The sequence below is a fragment of the Pan paniscus genome, chromosome 15 (genome assembly GCF_029289425.2).
Source record: "Pan paniscus chromosome 15, NHGRI_mPanPan1-v2.0_pri, whole genome shotgun sequence".
Lineage (NCBI taxonomy): Eukaryota > Metazoa > Chordata > Mammalia > Primates > Hominidae > Pan > Pan paniscus.
In genome coordinates this window covers 94,387,867-94,409,395 of record NC_073264.2, presented here as the reverse complement: position 1 = coordinate 94,409,395, position 21,529 = coordinate 94,387,867, and the positions used below count along the sequence as shown (strand labels likewise).

General features: G+C 45.0%; 1 protein-coding gene across 2 annotated transcripts in view; it reads left to right on the top strand.

Moving 5' to 3' along the window:
* The window catches only part of BTBD7 (BTB domain containing 7), a 95,607-nt gene extending 81,454 nt beyond the window's left edge, over nucleotides 1-14,153 (top strand). For both annotated transcript variants that reach the window (XM_008958222.5, XM_055097976.1), the window contains 4 exons: nucleotides 74-263; nucleotides 3,065-3,243; nucleotides 5,414-5,875; nucleotides 8,604-14,153. In XM_008958222.5, the coding sequence (XP_008956470.3) occupies nucleotides 74-263; nucleotides 3,065-3,243; nucleotides 5,414-5,875; nucleotides 8,604-9,419 (1,647 nt within the window). In that variant the 3' untranslated portion in view covers nucleotides 9,420-14,153. The remainder of the gene's footprint in view (nucleotides 1-73; nucleotides 264-3,064; nucleotides 3,244-5,413; nucleotides 5,876-8,603) is intronic.
* Nucleotides 14,154-21,529: the final 7,376 nt, after the last annotated feature.

Here is a 21,529-nt window from a genome sequence, read left to right as displayed (position 1 = left end):
AATAATCTTCCTTCAAATGTGATTTAACAGAGGAAGGTTGACTGGTTTTGTTAATACTGAATGATTATTTCAGTCAGTGCTAGATGAGATGATGGTGGAACAAACGGATCTTGTGCGCTTGCGAATGGTTAGAATGTCCAATGTGCCAGACACGCTCTACATGGTCAATAATGCCGTGCCACAGTGTTGTCACGTGATCAGCCACCAGCAGATCAGCAGCAACCAGTCAAGCCCTCCTTCAGTTGTAGCCAATGAAATTCCAGGTAAGGCAGTATGTTGGGTGTTTATATTTAAATGAATAATTTATTGTTTTTTTGAAATTGCTGATGTTTGAGCCTCTCTGTATATGCTAATTCTCTCCACATTTCAATAATTTTTATGCCTTGTTCTCCTTAAAGAATAAACACTTTTAAGGCAAAACTTTTGCTTTATATTTTATTTTGTATTACTAAGTGTATACAGTTTATCAGTTTACCCTTGAGCTTCTCAGCCTTGGTCTTACTGACATTTGGGGCTGGATTATTCTGTTAATGGAGAGCTGTCCTGTGCTTTGTAGGGTGGTCAGCTGCATTCCTGGCCTCTACTCAATAAATGCTAGGAGCACATATGTGCATGCATGCACACCTCTCTGAAAACCTTTTGGAAACATTTTTATGTTTCTAGACCTTGCCAGTTGTGCCCTGTGGGACAAAGTCACCCATTTTGAGAACCACTGGTTTAGAGGAATTCAGATTTTTTTTATCACTGTAGGGTATTTCTCAGGTTACAAGACCCTTTGGGAGGGTCAAATGCACTATCATACCTTAAAGTCTATGGCCTTCCTAGTCTATTATACCTTTGACTCTGTGGCCTTCCAAAATGTGATCACTGTGGGTTTCCTAGAGATCCAATTTCCCAGGCTCTGCTCTGTGAAGTTTACTGTAGCACAGGTTTATGTCTTACGACTTTAGGGGAATTGGCTATCGATCAGGATATAACTGTCATGTCCAAAAATTTCTGAGCATCAGTAAATGTTGGCTTTAACCAAAGTAGTCTAAGAAAAGCAACAATGATCTGGTGGTCAGAAACTTGTAGCTCTTGCTAATTGCCATTGCAAGATTCAAAATAAAAACCAGCACACTATAGCAATGGAAATAGCACTATTTATTTCTGCTTATAAATGTCTATTGTAATTAAAGATGAATAAAAGACATAGTGACAGAACTTTTAATTGAATACATATATTTTATTCTGGAGCTAATGACTTTCTTCACTTGTTACCTTATCAAATTTGGCCACTGCATATTTACTTGAAATATACATTAGTTAACAGCATGAAAAGAAATATTTCTTTAGCTGATTTATGCAGATTTTGAAGCTTTGCTAATTAGCCTGGCTTTTTAGGCTTGAGTTATTGCAGTTCAAAATCAGCATAATTTAATCTTAGAACTCAATCTCAGAGGTCTAGACATTCTCAAATAAGTATGCTGAGAAAAATAAGGCTTGTCTCTCTATTGTTTAGCTAATGAGGTATGGTCCTGTTCTGGTATCATCCTGGGTTCTTCTCACTTCCTTGCACACCACATTCATGAAAGGATAGATAGCTTGTTGCAGAGGATTAGGGGGCTCATATCTTGGCTCTGTTATTTTGTATGACTTTGGACATGGTATTAATATTTTCTTTCCTGAACATTAATTTCCTCATCCATGAATTGGGGCATATACCTCCTTTCAAGAATTATGAGGATTTAATGAAGCACCATGAGTAATATGCACAGGGGTTTGCCTGGCACAAAGTAAGCACTCAGTAAATGCCAGTTCCTTTTATCCCTAAAAAATAATAATCACTGCTCTAGTCAGTTTCTTTCATAAATATTTATAGACTCCATCCCCTCTCCAGCCCTACAGCTACAGCCCTACTTCAGGTTTCTAACCCGTGTTCCCGCCTCTCATCTTACTCAAAATTCTGTCTTTTACACCAGCTTGTCGGCCGGCATACTTTTTCTAGAAAGGGCCGGATAGTAAATACTTTAGGCTCTGTAGGCCATACAGTCTCTGTTGCTTCTATCTACTTAACTCCCATACAACAGCCGTAGACAGTACCTAAATGAATGGGTACAGTTACATTCCAATAAAACTTTATTTACAAAGGCAGACAGCAAGCTTGATTTAGCCTACCAGTCACAGCATGCCTGCCCATTTTACGTTAACATCAGAGTGCACTTGTTCACAGCTCTAATCCTGTCATCCTCCTGCAAAAGTGACTGCCTGTTGTGCACAGGGTACAATTTAAATTCTTTATCCATGATCTGCCAGTAGCCATCTTTCTGCCTCCTCTCTTCACACTCTTCCTGCTTACAGCTCTGAACCCTAAGTTCTGCTGGCCATGCCAACCACTTCTGCCAGGCAGTCTCAGCATGTTTTACACATACCCAGTCCTGCTGAGACAGTTTTTTTTTTTTTTTTTTTTTGCCCATCTGGTTTCCTTTCATTCTTCAAGAATCTGCTCTGTGTACACCTTGAAGCCTTTCTTGTCTGTCCCCAGTCTGGCTGGGTGCCCCTTCCAGTCGCTCAGTGTCCTTTGCATATTTCTCTCCAGGAACATTTATGACCCTATATTGTATTTGTTTACTGCTGGTTTAGTTCATATCACTAAGCCAGAAACTTTTGAGAAGAGGAATCGTGTGTTTCATTCTGTGCACCCTAATATCCAAGTCCAATCCCTGGTGCATAGTCAGGACTCAAAAAATTATTTGAATAATAGAATGAATATATTTAAAGACTTCTGAAATATCCTGAGATTCAGACAAGAATACATGCAAGTAAAATTGTATTTGAACTGTAAACTAAATAATACAACTCGGGCTGTTCAGTATGATCAAGAGCCTTTTGGGCATAGTGAAATTTTAAAACCTTGAAAAATAATTAGAGATATATAAATGAATATGTTCCCAGGAAATTAAGATACTATCTTAAAAACTTATAAGATTCTGGTATGAAATACATGCTTTTTTCCCTTGGGCTCACGGGGTCATCTTTTGTGTAGCTCAGGAATTTTGCTTGCCCACTGTTTTTCTCCTTCCAGTTCCTCGTCTCCTCATTATGAAAGACATGGTCAGACGACTGCAGGAACTGCGGCACACGGAGCAGGTGCAGAGGGCCTATGCCCTGAACTGCGGGGAAGGCGCCACTGTCAGCTATGAAATTCAGATTCGAGTGCTAAGAGAGTTTGGTCTTGCAGATGCTGCTGCAGAGCTGTTGCAGGTAGGAAATGACATTAAACTGTTCAAAATAGGGAGCCTCAGTCACCAGACAGGCAGTATTGTGGACATCCTGACGAGTCCTTGGCTTATTTCCTTTTCTTCGTATGTGCTTCTTCACTGCCTTTGGTGTCTTTGATAACCTGCAAGTCGCTCCTGGTGAGAGGCAGCGTCATGGAGTGGACTGAGCAGAGGCCTAGGATGAGAACTGGGTTTAAATCCCGGCTCTGCTGCTTACTAGTTGGTTAACTTGGAATGAGTTACTTAACCACCCTGGGCATCAACAGCTCTTTTACCTGTAATATAAATTATTATGAAGATCCAGAGTGCTATTGTACAGCAGCTATATTTCTGGTATGTAGCAAGCATACAAGTGGGGACTGCTAAAAAATTCCACAGTGTGCATGCCCAGAGATGGCATGGAAGTAGAAAAGTCTGAACTGCCACTGCTCTCTCTTCCTTATTTGGTCACTAGGTTTGAGGTTTGGTCTACTTCCACACTTACACACCTTTCACATGCCCACTTTCGTTTCTGTTTTCCATCTTATAAGAAATTTCTTTCATGAGGGTTCAAACCCAAGCATGAGAATCAAACAGAACAGTAAGTGCTTTCTTTTTTAACCTACCAGGAAAAAAAAAAAACTCATTTCTAGTAATTATTAGATACAAAAGCAATAGCACTGGTTTTGCAATTAAGATAGAATTTGTAAACTAGTCTGATCACAGCCACTAAATCAGAGCCTTAAATAAAATTTAATTTCATCTGGTTAGGTGATTCATTTTCTTGCTACAAACTCCAAACCCCTTTAATCCGTACCCTTTAAAAGGATAGGATGTGGCCGGGCGCAGTGGCTCACGCCTGTAATCCCAACTCTTTGGGATGCCAAGGTGGGCGGATCACTTGAGGTCAGGAGTTCGAGACCAACCTGGCCAACATGGTGAAACCCTGTCTCTACTAAAAATGCAAACATCAGCCAGGTGTGGTGGCATGGGCCTGTAGTCCCAGCCTTGGGAGGCCGAGGCAAGAGAATCCCTTGAACCTGGGAGGCGGAGTTTGCTGTGAGCCAAGATTGCACCACTGCACTCCAGCCTGGGTGACAGAGCAAGACTCCGTCTCAAAAACAAACAAACAAACAAAAAAGGATAGGCTGGACACAATGGCTGTAATCCCAGCACTTTGGGAGGCCTAGGCAGGTGAATCACTTAAGCTCAAGAGTTTAAGACTAGCCTGGGCAATATGGCAAAACCCTATCTCTACAAAAAATATAATAAATTACCCAGGCATAGTGGTATGCACCAGTAGTCCCAGTTCCTCGGGAGGATTAGGTGGGAAGATCACTTGAGCCCAGAAGGTCAGGGCTGCAGTGAGCCATGATTGCACCACTGCACTCCAGCCTGGGTGACAGAATGAGACCCTGTCTCAAAAAAAGAATGAATGAATGAATGAATAAACCTGGCATAGGGTTCTTCAGCAAGTCAGCAAACCACTTTTAGGTTCTTTTTCTTCTTTTTCCCCCTGCTGTCCTAATTTTCTACTGAACATTTTTAGGTTCTTGTTTTAGATTGTTGATTTTCATTTTTTGCTACAGTTTTTCTCCTTAAAATATATAGTCTGGTTTTCTACTCATTTCTTTTCCCTTTGCCATTCTAAATTGTGTCTGAATTTGGTACCTTAAATTGCATGACATTCTTTTATAACGTTTACCAAAATATTGATCAGACTTAGTCATGTATAATGGATAACGAATAGTATTTTGTAGTTTTTATTTCAGACAGAGCAGGCATAGATGTTTTGTCAGAAAGTTTCTAGAACATCCTCAGTTGTATTCCTTTCTCCCTTTGGCATTTAATGTTAATCTCTTAGCAAAGACATATTAGAGTTTGGTTTTATTACCAGTTTTTGCATTATCACATAATCTGAGATGAGTGACCTGCTTGAGGAGCATTCGATCAAGCAGCTTTCTTTCATGGCTGTGTCCTAGGCTGCACTCTGTGCCTTTGTACTATAAGGTGATTTTTTTCTTGGGCTTCTGGCCTAGAAAAATATATTATGCTTTTTATTCTTGCTGACTGTGGTTTTCTTAAGTACCTCACTTAATTCTCTCAGCCTATAAATTTCCACTTAATGAAATCTGCTAATAAATATCCTTTTTTTTTTTTTTAATCTTTCTTAGAATCCTCACAAATTCTTTCCTGATGAACGTTTTGGGGATGAAAGTCCACTCTTGACAATGAGACAGCCTGGGAGATGTCGCGTAAACAGTACACCTCCTGCAGAAACCATGTTTACAGATCTGGACTCTTTTGTGGCCTTCCATCCACCCTTGCCCCCTCCACCACCTCCCTACCACCCCCCAGCTACCCCAATCCATAACCAACTCAAAGCAGGCTGGAAGCAAAGACCTCCCAGTCAGCACCCTTCACGTTCATTTTCTTATCCCTGTAATCATTCGCTGTTCCACTCCAGAACAGCTCCTAAAGCTGGCCCTCCCCCAGTCTACTTGCCGAGTGTGAAAGCTGCACCGCCTGATTGTACCAGCACTGCAGGACTGGGCAGACAGACGGTGGCTGCTGCTGCCGCCACCACCACCTCAACAGCAACAGCAGCAGCAGCAGCAGCATCTGAGAAGCAAGTGGTAAGTCAACACTTCAGTAACTTGCTTCAAATTCGGTTTATGGAGTATTAGAAGCAATTTTCTTGGCCCCAAGAGCCCCACTGGGACTCAGCAGTGCCCAGAAGTATTGCTGACAAGTGGAAGGCATAGACTTGAGGGGTATGGAAAAGAGGGAAAAACGCTAGTGTACTTGAATGAGAAAAGACAGGAGGAGAGAGACCAAGAGGTGTATATGGAGGAGTTGAGTATCTTCTTATCTTTATGTTCATTTGGCAGGATTAGGAAGGAATGGGGTTACTGAGCAACATAAAGGAGTATACCAGTTTCATGTTCTGTTGAAGCACAGGTCTACAATTTGTCCCTAACTTCTACTATTCTGTAAAATCCACTATTCTACCACATGCTTTAATCGGACAAGAAGCAAGAGCTACTTATAGCTAAGTACAGTATACTGTCAGGAATAATGTGGAAAAAACTCCCCATTCAAAAGATGAGCAGAAAATGAGGCCTCAGGGCCTCAGGCATGCCTCTGCCTCTGAAGCTCATCAGCAGAGCCCCCACTTCACTTAGAATCATAGTAGCCAGGGCTAGTAGGTAGTAAATTGATAGAGGATTCTTTGCTTGATTTTGCACTGTATTAGAGATTTTATATAATATACTTTAAAAAGTGTTTTTTTTCTTTTTTGGCCAGGTGCCATGACTCACACCTGTAATCCCAACACTTTAGGAGGCTGAAGTGGGAGGATCACTTGAGCCCAGAAATTCAGACCCAGCCTAGGAAACATAGTGAGACCCTGACTCTACCAAATAAACAAATAAATTAGCTAAGTGTGGTAGCACATGCCTGTAGTCCCAGCTACTCATGGGGCTAAGGTGGGACAATCACTTGAGCCTGTGAGGTTGTTGAGGCTGCAGTGAGCTGTGATCAAACCACTGCCCTGCAGCCTGGATGACAGAGGGAGACTGTCTCAAAAAAAAAGATTTGTAAGATTTGTAAGTCTTCATACTCAGTCACATGCTATCAGTAGCAAGTTAGAAGAAGAGATTCACCTGTCAGTTCAGGGAAGCTTCATTAAAATATGGCTTATTGGAAGCTTGAGTCCAATTATGATCCTTTCTCAACTTCTCTTTTTAACATAACCTCAAGATTTTATTTATTTATTCATTTATTTATTTATTTATTTTAGAGACAGAGTCTCACTCTGTTGCCCAGGCTGGAGTGCAGTGGTGCAATCTCGGCTCACTGCAATCTCTGCCTCCCGGGTTCAAGCAATCCTCCTGCCTCAGCCTCCTGAGTAGCTGGGATTACAGGTGCGCACCACCACGCCCAGCTAATTTTTGTATTTTTAGTAGAGACGGGTTTTCGCCATGTTGGTCAGGCTGGCCTCGAACTCCTACCCTCATGATCCACCCGCCTCAGCCTCCCAAAATGCTGGGATTACAGGCGTGGGCCACTGCGCCCGGCCAACCTCAAGATTTTATTATCTTTACCATGAAACAAAAGATGATGCTTACAACTGGATCAATTGTCCCTTTCTCTTCTTATCTTCTCTGGGTTCAACATGCTTGCATCTCTTAATAGCCAGCATCCTCTTAGATCTGCAGTTGAGCTCAGCGCACTCAAGCTTCAGCACAATCTTTGTAGTTTTACCCTTTTTCGGGAAAATCAGCCTAGTCTGCCCACCATAGTCACTCTGCTTCCTGTCATGCTGCTTTCCCTGGGCATACAGAGAATCCTTGCCCTTCCTCTACTATGTCACTTTGTGGGATTGGTGTGTGCCACACTGTGACAGAAAGTCCGATGGGTTTTAGGAAGGTTCACCATGTTTGCAGGGGCACTGTTAGCACAGAAAGCCTTTCTCGCCTTCTTAGACCTCTCTACCTCCCCTCCCTGCTTCCCCCACCCCAGAATGGTGAAGGTTGGTCATGTTTGATAAACCAGATTCCCATTCTGTTGGGCCAGGCCCTCAGTTCTACAATTACAAAAGTTCTACTACTTTATATTTTAAATAAAACTCCCTTTAAAGGTAATTTATTTATATATTCATTGCAGTCTTGACTATAATAATGAAAAATGGTAAACAACCTAAATGTCCAATAGTAGCAGAATGATTAAGTAATGGTTCATTGATGCAGTAGAACGTCACATAATAATTTAAAATGGTGATCTCAAAGATTTAGTGACAGATTATATAGGTACTAAATTTCATCAATATATATGCAAAGGAGAAAAGCATAAAAAGAAAGACCTCAAAATGCTAACAGTGGTATCTCTGTTCAAAAGGTTGGAGTGATTTTTTTTGCCTTTATAGCTTTCTGTATTTTTATAATTCTTACAAATTCAGCCAGGAGCGGTGGCTCACGCCTGTAATCCCAGCACTTTAGGAGGCCGAGGTGAGCGGATCACGAGGTCAGGAGATCGAGACCATCCTGGCTAACACATTGAAACCCCGTCTCCACTAAAAATACAAAAAATTAGCTGGGCGTGGTGGCGGGCGCCTGTAATCCCAGCTAGTCAGGAGGCTGAGGCAGGAGAATCACTTGAACCCGGGAGGCAGAGGTTACAGTAAGCTGAGATTGCACCACTGCACTCCAGCCTGGGCGACAGAGCGAGACTCTGTCTCAAAAAAAAAAAAACAAAAACAGAATGTGTTAATTTTATAATTGGGAAACAAAATCAGTGAACATCATTTCTACAGAGGATGGGTCCTTTTTTTAACCCTCCCACCATTTTCGTCTCTGTCTGCAGCGAACACAACCTGTGCTGAATGATCTGATGCCAGACATCGCGGTGGGTGTGTCCACACTGTCACTCAAGGACAGGAGGCTTCCAGAGCTTGCTGTAGACACAGAATTAAGCCAGTCGGTTTCTGAAGCAGGACCAGGGCCTCCCCAGCATCTGTCGTGTATTCCACAGAGACATACACACACTTCTCGGAAAAAACACACACTAGAGCAAAAAACAGACCCCAGAGAAAATCCACAGGAATATCCGGATTTCTATGACTTCTCAAATGCTGCTTGCAGACCTTCTACTCCTGCTCCCAGCAGACGCACCCCTTCCCCTTCGCAAGGTGGATATTTTGGTCCCGATTTGTACAGCCACAATAAGGCATCACCAAGTGGCTTAAAGTCAGCCTACCTACCTGGTCAGACGTCTCCTAAAAAACAGGAAGAAGCTAGGAGAGAATATCCACTTTCCCCTGACGGGCATCTACACAGACAAAAGAATGAGCCGATACACCTGGACGTCGTTGAGCAACCTCCCCAGCGGTCAGACTTTCCTTTGGCAGCCCCAGAAAATGCTAGTACCGGTCCAGCCCATGTCAGGGGACGAACTGCAGTAGAAACTGACTTGACTTTTGGGCTGACTCCTAACAGACCTTCACTTTCTGCATGTAGCTCTGAAGCTCCCGAAGAGAGATCCGGTAGAAGACTGGCAGACAGTGAGTCCCTGGGCCATGGAGCTCAGAGAAATACAGATTTGGAAAGGGAAGATTCAATAAGCAGAGGAAGGAGGTCACCAAGCAAGCCGGACTTCCTCTACAAAAAGTCTGCCCTCTGAGAGCAACCTCCAAGTCGTCTGTGCCTGAGATGTGAAACATCCCATTTTATGATGTAACCCAACAACTTACAGACCAGTTCATCAATGCCAGCTGATAACTCGGTTTCACATGATTTTGTTCTAGTTTTTGTGTATATATGTGTTTATTAGACATGGCATGCTAAGAAGGTTTTTTTTTTTTTAATGTTGCATCTGTCTAATTTGTCTTTGAACAATTATGTCGGGAAGCATTTTTAAGAACAAGCAGGCTGGCACTTTTTATTTCTCTTTACAAATGATGGAATTTTTTTGCACTTGTACATTTATTTTCTCTGTATTGATTTTATATCAGTATGTTAAACTTTATTGCCACATTTAAAGGACTGTATTTTCATACTTTTTTGCATTTTACCTTTCATCTGCCAATCCATGTGCATTGGATTGCACACTAAGATGTATTTTCTTACGAAATAGTTCTGTGTTTATTTTTTAATTATAGAAATTCCAAAGAACAGCACATCAGAATGCTCCTCTCTTTTCAGTAATTGTTTTAGTTCAGCGATCTTCCCGCTCAGCCTCCATAAATCTAATGTCTTTTTTTTTTTTTTAATAAGTCCTAGGAGCTGGGCTTCATTCCTCCAGCGGGAGTCCAGTCAGGGTCCTGAAGTTTGCTGGTTCAGGAAAGAACAGGAAGGAGAAAAGCCTTCTGTGCCCAGGCTAAAGCTGTTACATTTCCACAGTGTGGATGCAGTCAGAATCCCTGCACATTCTGGTCATAAGGATTAGAGTCACCAGATGAGGCTCTAAACAGATCGCATCCCTTGGAATTAGAAAGCAGTGGAGACCGGGCGCAGTGACTCACACCTGTGATCGGCACTTCGGAAGGCCGAGGCGGGCAGATCACTGAAGCTCAGGAGTTCAAGACCAGCCTGGGCAACATGGCGAAACTCCATTTCTATAAAAAATACAAAAAAAAACAAAAAAAACAAAAAACTAGCCGGGCGTGGTGGTGCACGCCTGTAGTCCCAGCTACTTGGGGGGCTGAGGTGGCAGGATCGCCTGAGCCTGGGAGGTTGAGACTGCAGTGAGCCAAGATTGCACCACTGTGCTTGCACCTGGGCAACAGTGAGACCCTGTCTCAAAAAAAAAAAAAAGGCAGTGGAAATAGAGAAGTAACTTAAAGGTCACACTGACAGAATTTCTGGTTCTGAGCGTCAACTCTCCAGCTGCGATGGCGGAACTGACTGCTTGCTGCCTTTAATTGTCTTGCTCTCTATGGGAAAAAAACAAAAGGGCTTCAGTCTCATGGATGTTATTTGGTGTTTGTAAACATACGTTTTCTTTTAAACGATTTTCAAAGTATGTCTAAATTTTGGTGTTGTGTAATGCATAATGCTTTCTCACCAACAGAAAAAAGGAAAAAAATTGTTTTCAGTTAAACACTACATGTCCTACTTGAACTCCACTGGGATGCTGGTTTGGCATTTACTAAACCACTGAGCACATGGGGTCTTTCAGGATCCTCTCCCTTGGAAGGGCAATGTGTGAGCTAAGGACTGTTTTTTTTCTTACTCTCCAATGTAAATATATGAGTATTTGAGTTTTTAAATCACTTCAACATTATTTGAGCATTTACTTTGTATTTTTACAAACACATAAACACACAGCCGTAGCACTTAGAAGAAAAGAGGCTTTCTAAGCATTCCTTCCTCTGCAGGATATTTGGGATCCTCTTTTCTATGTATGTATATATATAAAAAACTATGAATCACTCACACTCACTCGAAAACTATGCAGGGCTAGGGAGCGTTTATGAGCTACCGGATAAATGAATTACATGCACTTTGAAGTAAATAGGTTTTCTATTGGGTGTCAACAACTCTGATTTCTCCCAAAACTATAGTTTCTCTTACGGTCTTTTCCTCCTTTACCCTGTGGATATACACTCAGGAATAATCTGACATTTTAGAAAACCCGAACAGTAGATAGTCTCCAAGATGGGAAACACGTCATGTGTCTGCACGCACCGGCAAACTGCCGCCACTCGTTCTGCTGCCTGACTGGTTAGCTGCTGTGCGGGTGCGCTCTGTGACGCTGGTGGTGGTGCACGCTCCCGAGCTCCCAGAGTTAACACTAATCTGCAGGTCGGCTGTGCATCGCATTCGAGGCTCCTTTTTTAAAGAGAAAAGCATAGGCCTCTGTTCTCATTTGTAAGAAGTTTGACTCATAATAGAAGACAGTGTCTTTTGAAGCCCAGTCTCTGTCTGTCTGCAGAAACAAAAGTGAATGCCGTCATGTTCCTTGATGTGTGTTTCTGCCACATATGTATGTTGACATGTTCATGTACTGCGCCGGTACTGCAAGTAAGACTCAACAGACCTAATTTGGATGGGGAGAAAAACTCTCATCCCTGACCCTTCCCCCCTGCCGCAAATGTTAGACCAGAGCTGTTGATCCCACACATTCATTTTTCTGAAAATTCATGAACTATTCTCTCATATCCCTGAAATATAAAAGTAAGTGGCCACTATTCCTAAGATTATTTAGTTTATAAAGTTTGCTTTTAATCATACAGTAGCTTACCTGGCTAAAACTTTGCGTATAAAGGGAAAACTTGCTTTAATCTGTGGGATTGCGGACCGATGCGACTTGCAGAAGGTAAACAGGCATGGGTTTTGTGTGAGTTAGGTTAGGTGTTAGTGGACTTTTAATGTATCTTGTGAAGTATGGTTACTAGGGTAGGTTGAAGAGCTACATGCCTCTGGCTTTTGAACCCATCTATTAAATCTTTTTTAATGCTGTACTAAGATAAATGTGAAGTCTGAGTAAGGTTGCTCTCAGAAAAAAAAAAAGCATATATATGTATAAAATAAAATTTAGGCCATGGGAACTGGCATTTTACTTGGTATAGGAATTTAATGAGAACCAAATCACAAAAATACCAGATCTCCTTTTGAGATCGTGGACAATCAGGCCTTTGGACAATCACCGCTTCCAGTGCCCGCTGTGCGTTGAGGTTAGAGATCTACCGTTTACACGCTAGAGCCCAGAGGACGTTCAAGTTTCTTAAAGATGCTGTTGGTCTTTTTTCTTATGTTATTGTTTTAGTTTTGTGATTTTGATGAATAATTGAAGTTCAGAGTCACCCGTGGCTCCTAAGGAAAAAACAGCATCATGAAAGGCAAAAAGTATTTGAAACATAATTGTTTCAGTTTTCCACGCCCGTTCTCACGTGCCCCCTTTAGCTTTATTTCTGGGAACATGTCGCTAGACCTCAGCTAGCCTGACACCGCAATAACCCGTTAGGCTTTGAGGCTTTTCAGTGAATTCTTGACATTTAAATCTTCTTACAGAATTCTTTATGAAGCCTTAACTAATTCTTGTTTCTGCTTCCTCAGAAACTTTTTATTGCACCTGCCATCCTTCATTGGATTTTTGTTTTGGTTTGTTGTTGCCATTCTAGCAATGAGCTTAGTCCTTGTACATCTGCATTAAGGTGCCGATGCAGAAGGCAAATTGGAAACACGCGCCAGCGGCAGTGGGGCTCAAAGCCGACCTCCATGCATCATTCTCTAGAGTTGAAAGGATTGACATTTCTCAGTAACTACCCGGCAAAATATATATTTTCATAATGTTGAATTTGCCTTTTAGGAAAACAATGTTTCATGAAACACTTGTAAGATACTTATTTTGAAATTAATTATAAGGCATTCATATTTTTAGGACTGAATTCAAAGGGAAATGCTTCTTTGACTTTTTTTCATTGTTCGGTTGACTTTCAGCTTTCTGGAGTGACAAAGCAGCAGTGATGGGTGCTATTCCTGGTTCTGTGGTGGTTTACTTTGTCTACTAAGTGATTTACTTTCAAACCTCATTACAGATAATCTTACTAAAAGACTTAACATGCACACTGCTAAAAGGTGTTTTACTGTTTTCCATTAACGCTGTTGTATCAACAATATTTGGTGACATGTTGTCTTTTTGTCCTGTAGATTGTCATATCTGTTATGCAGTTATCCTTTTGGCAAGTCCTTTGATTTTTTTTTCCTCTAGAAAATCCTCAGACTGTCAATCTTCCACATTTTGAATATTATAATGCTGTGGCCATTTCTATAGAACCATTACTTGCAAGTGTGTGTCTTGAAAATAACCTCTTGTATTTGTGTGTTTATGTGAGTTCTGTCTAAGAGATCAGCTAAGCTCTGGAAGCTTCAGCATCTGTACCTACACGTAACTGTGTATCTGGGTTACATGGGCAGGCGGTACCAAGTCCTGCTCTTCAATGGGGTGGCTGAGAGATAAAGGTTCCTGAACTCTCCTTGCTGTGTATGCACCACATCTGTACTTCAGAGAGGTGGAAAATCATCTACAACACTGCATTTCTTGTGGTTGTGCTGTTACTGGTATAAAGTCAAGTGCCTTCAATGCTAAAGGCTCAGAAATTTTTCTTAAACTGATTTCATGTCCTATGCAAGTGTTTTCTACAACCTGCATAACCAGTACTTTGTAAAACTTGTTTACGCTTCAATTGTACATAGTGATTTTTAAAGAAATATATAGTATTTTTATTTAGGTACCTCCAAACTTGAATTCGTCTGTGTGAAGCATTGTAAAACGATACATTTCTCTTTTGAGTACCATTACAGTTGTACAGAGGTTTTCACTGCTTCTATTTTTCTACTGTTACTGATAAGCATGTAACACTGACTTTATCCTACATATAGTTGGCATTTCAAATAAATGGCTTGTATAGAATCTGCTGAGTTGGATACAGTCTGTTTTAGCAGTGGAGCGTATAGTCTTCAATTATAGAAGTCATTGCACCCCTGAGGGTAGAATTGGGAGGTTTTCTAGGTTGATTTTCTCTGTTTCTAGGATTTCAATCATTCAGAGGCATTTTATCATCATCATCATCATCGTTTTCTTGGAAATCACACATTTTATTCTGAATCATCAGGTTCATTATTTTCTATTATTTCATTGAGACATTTCTGAGAAATTTTATTTTACAAATTTGAGTGGAAAGTTCCTCTCACAGGGGTCTTCAGGATTGCAGGAAGCTCAGCATGGCACCCACGTGAACCAGGCACCTGGATGTGTCCTGCTCTTCAGGGCCCTTCGAGGGTCAGAGACCTGGCCTAGATTCTGAGCTTTGCTTTTGCTTTCACACCCAGGCTCAGTAATATTTTCAATTTCAAAAGGAAATGAGATCATGGTCTAGAGTCTAGGATTCTGAAAAAAAAAAACGCAAAATGGAAAGTTTTCTAATTTCCATTTTTTTAAATTGCTACAAAAGAGCTCTTATTTTATTTTTTATTTTTCAGACAATGTCTTGCTCTGTCACCCAGGCTGGAGTGCAGTGGTGTGATCATGGCTCACTACAGCCTCAATTTCCAGGCTCAAATGATCCTCCCACCTCAGCCTCCCGAGTAGCTGGGGCTACAGTCAGTGTTAACCACTATGCCTGGCTCATTTTTAAAATTTTTTGTAGAGACGGAGGAGGGGGTCTCACTATGTTACCTAGGATGGTCTCAAACTCCTGGGCTCAAGTGATGCTCCCACCTCAGCCTCCCTAAATGTTAGGATTATAGGCATGAGCCACTGCAACCAGCGAGCTCTTTAAAATGTTTTTTATCATTTCAGTGCCAAATTCTGTCCTAGCATCTCACTCTTCATGCCTTACTAACAAGTTATTGCTTTATAGTTTGTAACCATCTTAGGTTTAACAGAAGGGTATAAAGATAAAATAAAATCTAAGGTTTCTGTGAGTGAGCTTCTTAAATCTAAACAAGAAAATTGAATAAATCAATGTTCATTTCTGTACTTGTGGATTATTCCTGGAAAAATGAACTTGGGCTAGCTTCCCAAGCCACTCTAGGCTTTACCTCTCCTCAATCCATTAGGGAATATTTCTTGAGTCCACTCCTCCCGGAGTCTGGGAATATGGAGCAGCAGACCAAACAGACAGGATCCCCAGTGTCAGAAACTCACCTCTAGCTGGAAATGCCTTTTGTCCTAAAAACAAAACAAGGCCAGGTGCGGTGGTTCAAGCCTGTAATCCCAGCACTTTGGGAGGCTGAGGCAGGTGGATCATGAGGTCAGGAGATTGAGACCAACATGGTGAAACCCCATCTCTACTAAAAATAGAACAATTAGGTGGGCGTGGTGGTGCGTGCCTGTAGTCCCAGCTACTCGGGAGGCTGAGGCAGGAGAATCGCTTGCACCTGGAAGGCGGAGGTTGCAGTGAGCCGAGATCATGCCATTGCACTCCAGCCTGGCAAGAGAGTGAGACTCCATCTCAAAACAAACAAAAAATACAGGGCAGTTATCACAGCTAAGGGGAAGACCAGCTTGAAATGGACCAGGAATGAATGAACAGGAGGAGAAATGCTGGAAGCAGCACTAACAATGTAATTTTTTCTAATCCCTCCTTGAGTTAGGAACTCCTTCGTTTGATCCTCTGTGAATTAAGTACTATTATTTGTGCCATTTTACAAAAGAGAAAAGCCCGGAGATACTGAGCACCTTGTCCAAGGTCACACAGCTAGAAAGTTGGCAGAACTTGGGCTCAAACCCAGGTAGCCTGGCTCCAGAACCCCAGTCCTCAGCCGTTGTGTTGTTCTGCGCACCAGGAAGTCCGGTGGTCCGGGCGGGGGGGGACTCTAATGTGCAACAGGTGGAAGCAGGTTCAAGGATGGCAATCATTTGTTCATCCAATCCGTTTTTCCGAACATCGCTAGATGCTGACACAGCAGAGTCATGAACAAAACAGTCACAGTCCCACTCAAAAAATTTTTGAGTTTCCAAGAAGAAAAGACATGGAAGAACTACACAGGTAAGGCTCGATGTCTAACTGGTCCCAGGGGTGGGAAGGCTTTGTGTGGGAGTGACCTTGAAGGTGCAGGTGAAGGAAGAGACGAGCAACAGGGTGAGGAGTGGGGAGGGAGGGCTCCATGGAGAGACCAAGCCTGGACAGAGCTCAGGGGAGTGAGAGGGGGTGTGGGACCCTCCTAGGGCAGGGTGAGGCTTCTGAAGTTGGCTATAATGGCAACTCAAAAGCTACTAGGGCATCGTATGCTGGGGTGTGGTTCCCCAGATTTGCATGTTCCAAATCACTCTGGCTATTGCATGGGAAGTGGTTGAAAAGAAGCAGGAGTAGATTGAGAGGTCCAGACGGGAGGCTGCCGTAGCCGTCCAGGGGAGAGCTGCAAGCAGCCAACAAAGAGAACAGATTCGGAATCTGCTGACGGTGCCATGTCTGCGTGACTAGGTGCTTGCTCAGTGTGGGAAAGGAGGGGGAGCCAGCTCTGGGGGGAAGATGGCGTTAGTGTTGGTCATGTTGACGCGGGAATGATTGCCAGGCAGCCAACTACTAGGTGGCAACTAGGTGTCAGCTGGGAGTCAGAGGAAAGGATTCTAGCTAGAGGCTGTGTGGGGGTTGTCCACATATATGGGTGGCACTTACAGCCTTAGGAGTAGATGGCGTGATTAGGGGAAAGGTTTAAAGGAAGATGAAAGAGGGCCTGGATGATGAACTTGGGGGACTCCAACCTTTCCAAGCCAGCTGGAGGGAGTTGCTGGCCAAGGGCAGCCTAGCAGACAGAAAGAAAACCAGCAGTGTGCTGCACAGAAGACCAGGCTGGGACAACTTGAGAAAAGAGGGAATGTGATCTTTAGAATAAATGATGTGAAAGAAGCAGTATACAAAATAATGCATCCATATGCTCCCACTTGGAGAGAAGACAAAAAAAAAAAAGGAATGAATGCAAATACATACATAAACATTTCTGCAGCCAGGCGTGGTGGCTCATGCCTGTAATCCCAGCACTTTGGGAGGCCAAGGCAGGTGGATCATTTGAGGTCAGGAGTTCGAGACCAGCCTGGCCAACATGGTGAAAACCCATCTCTACTAAAAATACAAAAATTAGCCTGGTGTGGTGGCAGGGGCCTGTGATCCCAGCTACTCTGGAGGCTGAGGCACGAGAATCGCTTGAACCCAGGAGGCAGAGATTGCAGTGAGCCGAGATTGCACCAAGCCAAGATTGCACCACTGCACTCCAGCCTGGGTAATAGAGACAGACTCAGTCTCAAAAAAAAAAAAAAAAAAAAAAATCTGCAAGAATGTGCACAGGACTCCCTCTGGAGTGGGTCATTGACAATACATGCAACTGCCAATTAATGGCATCCTTTTTGTTCTGGTTGAGTGTTTAAATGATATGCAGGTATTACTTTTTCAAGTTAATTAAAGGTAAGAGATTAAGGCTCAGTTTCACTGCTATCCAAAAGTTAACCTGTGGCTGCTGTTCCGAGGTTTTGGAAGATCAGGCCCCTAGGGCGGGTTGGGTCAGCCTCAAGGTGAAGGTGTTTGGAAGAGCAGTTTGGTGGCAGCTGGAGAGAGAAGCCAGGTGGGGCAGATGCGAGTCTGAGTGGGAGGTGAGAAGGTGGAGATGATCTGTGTAGACAGCCTTTTTGAGTAGCTTAGTGGTGGAGAGGAGGGAAACTGAAGGCGTTTGTGGAGTGAGGAGACCCGACCGAGCTGTCCCTGGAAGCTGGGTGGGGTCATCATTACTGTCATCTTGTGGGCCAGTCATGAGAGACCTTTTCACATACATAGGCTTCCCTCGTCCCCTGGGAAGCTGGTTGACTTATCAACAGGAGAAGGAAGTCGGCTCTGCATCATTTGTTCTTTTTTTTTTATATATACTTTAAGTTCTGGGTTACATGTGCAGAACGTATAGGTTTGTTACATAGGTATACACGTGCCATGGTGGTTTGCTGCACCCATCAACCCGTCACCTACATTAGGTATTTCTCCTAATGCTGTCCTTCCCCTAACCCCCGACCCTCTGACAGGCCCTGGTGTGTGATGTTCCCCTTCCTGCGTCCATGTGTTCTCATTGTTCACCTCCCACGTATGAGTGAGAACATGCGGTGTTTGGTTTTCTGTTCCTGTGTAAGTTTGCTGAGAATGATGGTTTCTAGCTTCATCCATGTCCCTGCAACGAACATGAACTCATCCTTTTTATGGCTGCATAGTATTCCATGGTGTACATGTGCCACATTTTCTCTATCCAGTCTACTGTTGATGGGCATTTGGGTCGCACCATTTGTTCTTAAGGACTCCTCACTTCCTACTTGCAGCTCCTCTCTCCGGGGGTTCAGAAATCATTCCACAGTAGCTGCTAGTTTGTTTTAGAAGCCTCTAGGGGACACCTGTCAGGTCACCAGTCCATAGTTTCCAGAATCTACCATCCCCCACCTAAAAGTACAAAAGCAAATGAATTGAGATATATGGTCGTTTCTGGCGTTGGGGCCCGTGTCTCTCTCTCGGTCGTCGGTCGTCCTGCATAGATTGCCTGCAGTGTGCTGTGAATAGTTTCCAGGCCACGTCCTCAGGGCCTCCCGGCTCCTTCCGCCCGTGCTCGCCTGCTTTTGCTCTGCTTGTTCAAGGCTGTCCTCTCACAGAAAGTGTGGAAGCGAGTCATGTGTTTCCACGCTCCCTGTGGTCAGCTAACTGTCCTTGCTCCACAGCTGGCTTTATACATGGCACTCACGGTCTTGGGGTTTCTCACGGGCGTCACCCCAGTCTGGAGTTTAGCTCCATGGCCCACCCAACAGGTCCATCTGTCTCCAAGCCTCTTGGCCATGGACCATTTTTTATTCTGTCTCTGAAACCCAGAGCTCACCAGTTCCGTACAACCACGTCCATTTCCTCCCAGTGCCAGCCCCGTGCCTTTCCCCCGGCCTGGGACTAAGCTGTGTCCCTCGGAGAGCTCGCCGCTGCTTTGAGCCTCATCTCGCAGAGCCTTGGATTCTGGGCTGTCATGCCTTGTCTCCAAGCTTTGGGGAGTGTTCCTGTGCCCGCTGCTGGCCTGTGGGGGGGTCTTCAGAGAGGGTGAGGAGGCGGAGCCAGGAAAGCCTGCCTAGGAGGAGGGAGGAAGGCACGAGGAAGGCCTGCCTGGACTGGGGGATCCTCGGGGTGCCTGCAGGGCAGGGCCAGGGCAGGGCCAGGGCTGGGCCTGCCTCTGCCACTTCCTGGCTGTGGAAGCTGGGGCAAAGCGCCTGAGCCTCCTCATCCTTAAGCTGGAGATGATGCGAGTGCGCTTCTTGAGCGCTGGTCGCGAAATTTCCATGTCTGACTCGCGATCCTCAAGTCACCCTGTGCAATAGTTCTCATCCTCAGGCTCAGGTGAAGAAACTCCTCCTCAATACCCACCTTGGAGGGCTGCTGCGGGGTCCTGTGGGCACCTGTTGACGCCTGTACTCTCCTGGAATTCCTCACCCTTCATTTAGCTAGCTCCGCAAATATCCTCCATCTCTGGAATCTTCTGGTACAGCCGTTGCCAACGCTTTTGGCACCAGGGACCGGTTTCATGAAAGACAATTTTTCCACGGACAGGGGTCGGGGGGGTGGTTTTGGGATGATTCAAGCGCATTACTTTTAGCATTGGATTCTCATAAGGAGCACGCAACCTAGATCCCTCGCATGCGCAGTTCTCAATAGAGTTCTCCTGTGAGAATCTAATTCTGCCGCGGATCTAGCAGGAGGCGGAGCTCAGGCGGTAACTCTCGCCGCGCACCTACTGCTGTGTGGCGCCGATCCTAACGGGCCATGGACGGTACCGCGGGACCCCTGTTCTAGCAGATGCACCATAAATGCCTCCCTGCCCTCTGAGACTGAACTAAAAGCATTGTTCTTCCCAACTCTCCATGTTCCAACGGAGCCACTGAAATCCCTGGGGAGTCCCTGGGAAGTCCAGCTGTAAGTGATCCCGAGAGAACTCAGTGCCCCCAACATCCCACCATTCCCGGGGCTGATGGGACTGGGCTCTTTGCAGAGTTGCAGTCAGGTGACCCTGTGCCTGCCGATCCCGCTCTCCCGAGTCATTCGCCAGCCTTCTTCCTACAGAAGTCCCCTGATCGCACCCACGGTTGTTTCTCCACCCTGCTCAGGGTGTCCTCCCTGCCCCCCAGTGCCAGCGTCCTTGTGCTCCTACCCCTCCCCTCCTGCCTCCTGTCCTGGCTGCCCTCCTAGCTCCTCCTCGCCCACTTAGCCCTCTCCCAGGACGTGGGCTCCTTCTCGCTCTTTCCACGGACTCTGTGTCAGGAAGGGCAGCGGGTGACGTCTCTAACACCCCAGCACCTCTCCAGCCCCCACGGCCCAGTGTCCCGCTCCCACCTTTGCAGCTGCCACCCCCAGTCACTCCTTTCGTATCCTGAAGGCTTTGGCTCCAACCTAACATCCTCTCCCTCTAATCCCTGGTGTCATCCTGGTAGCTGCCTAGACCGTCTCCAGCTACCTGTCCATGGCACAGCTCTCCCCTGTCCCCAGAATGTCTCCATCTTTGAAATCCTAACCTCACTGCCCGCTCTCAGGCCGGATCGCCTCCTGTCCAGAGCCTCTCCCTGGTCCTCCTCTGGAACTCTGGCCTCCTTGCTCCCCTGCCAGGATGGCCCAGCTTCCATAGCTGGCAGCCGTCTCACCATGCCCAGCTGCGACCCATCCTCCCCGCCCAACTCAACCCATAAACAGTGTGTCCATCTTCAGCTTTGGGAGACTGAAGACAGCCACGCCCCCGTGGTACCTGTGGTCCCCAGCCTCCCGTGGCTCGGTGTGCCTGAGTCCTGCGGGTCAGCCTTAACGTGTTCTCCTAGGGGCCACTTTCCGCCCCCTCCTCTCACCTGAGCCGCCCTCCAGCGCACTCCTCCCCCCCACCTCCTCTTACCTGAGCCATGCTCCAGCTCACTCCTCCCCTCCCACCTCCCAGGGAAATGGAGGCTGCCTATGGAACTCCCTCGATTTTGAGGCCTCATTCCAACACCCTCACCCGCATCCCCCACCACCAGGTCTGGTGGTTCTTCTGTCCCATCCTATCCCATCTTCTAACAGCTCCAACGTCACCTGCGGTCCACTCTCAGCAATGGCTCCACCTTAAGAATGTGCGTTGGCCCAAGTGTCTCTGAACTTCAACAAGCAACTCCCTGGACTGGCCTTCTGCAGCCGCGCCCTCTCCTTGTCCCCTCACAGTAGTGCCAACTGTGGCCTGTTCTTGCAGCCCACACCCTGCCCTCTGCAATCTGGCCTCTGAACTCACCATGGGTGATGACCTAAGTCCACATCCAAGGTAGCA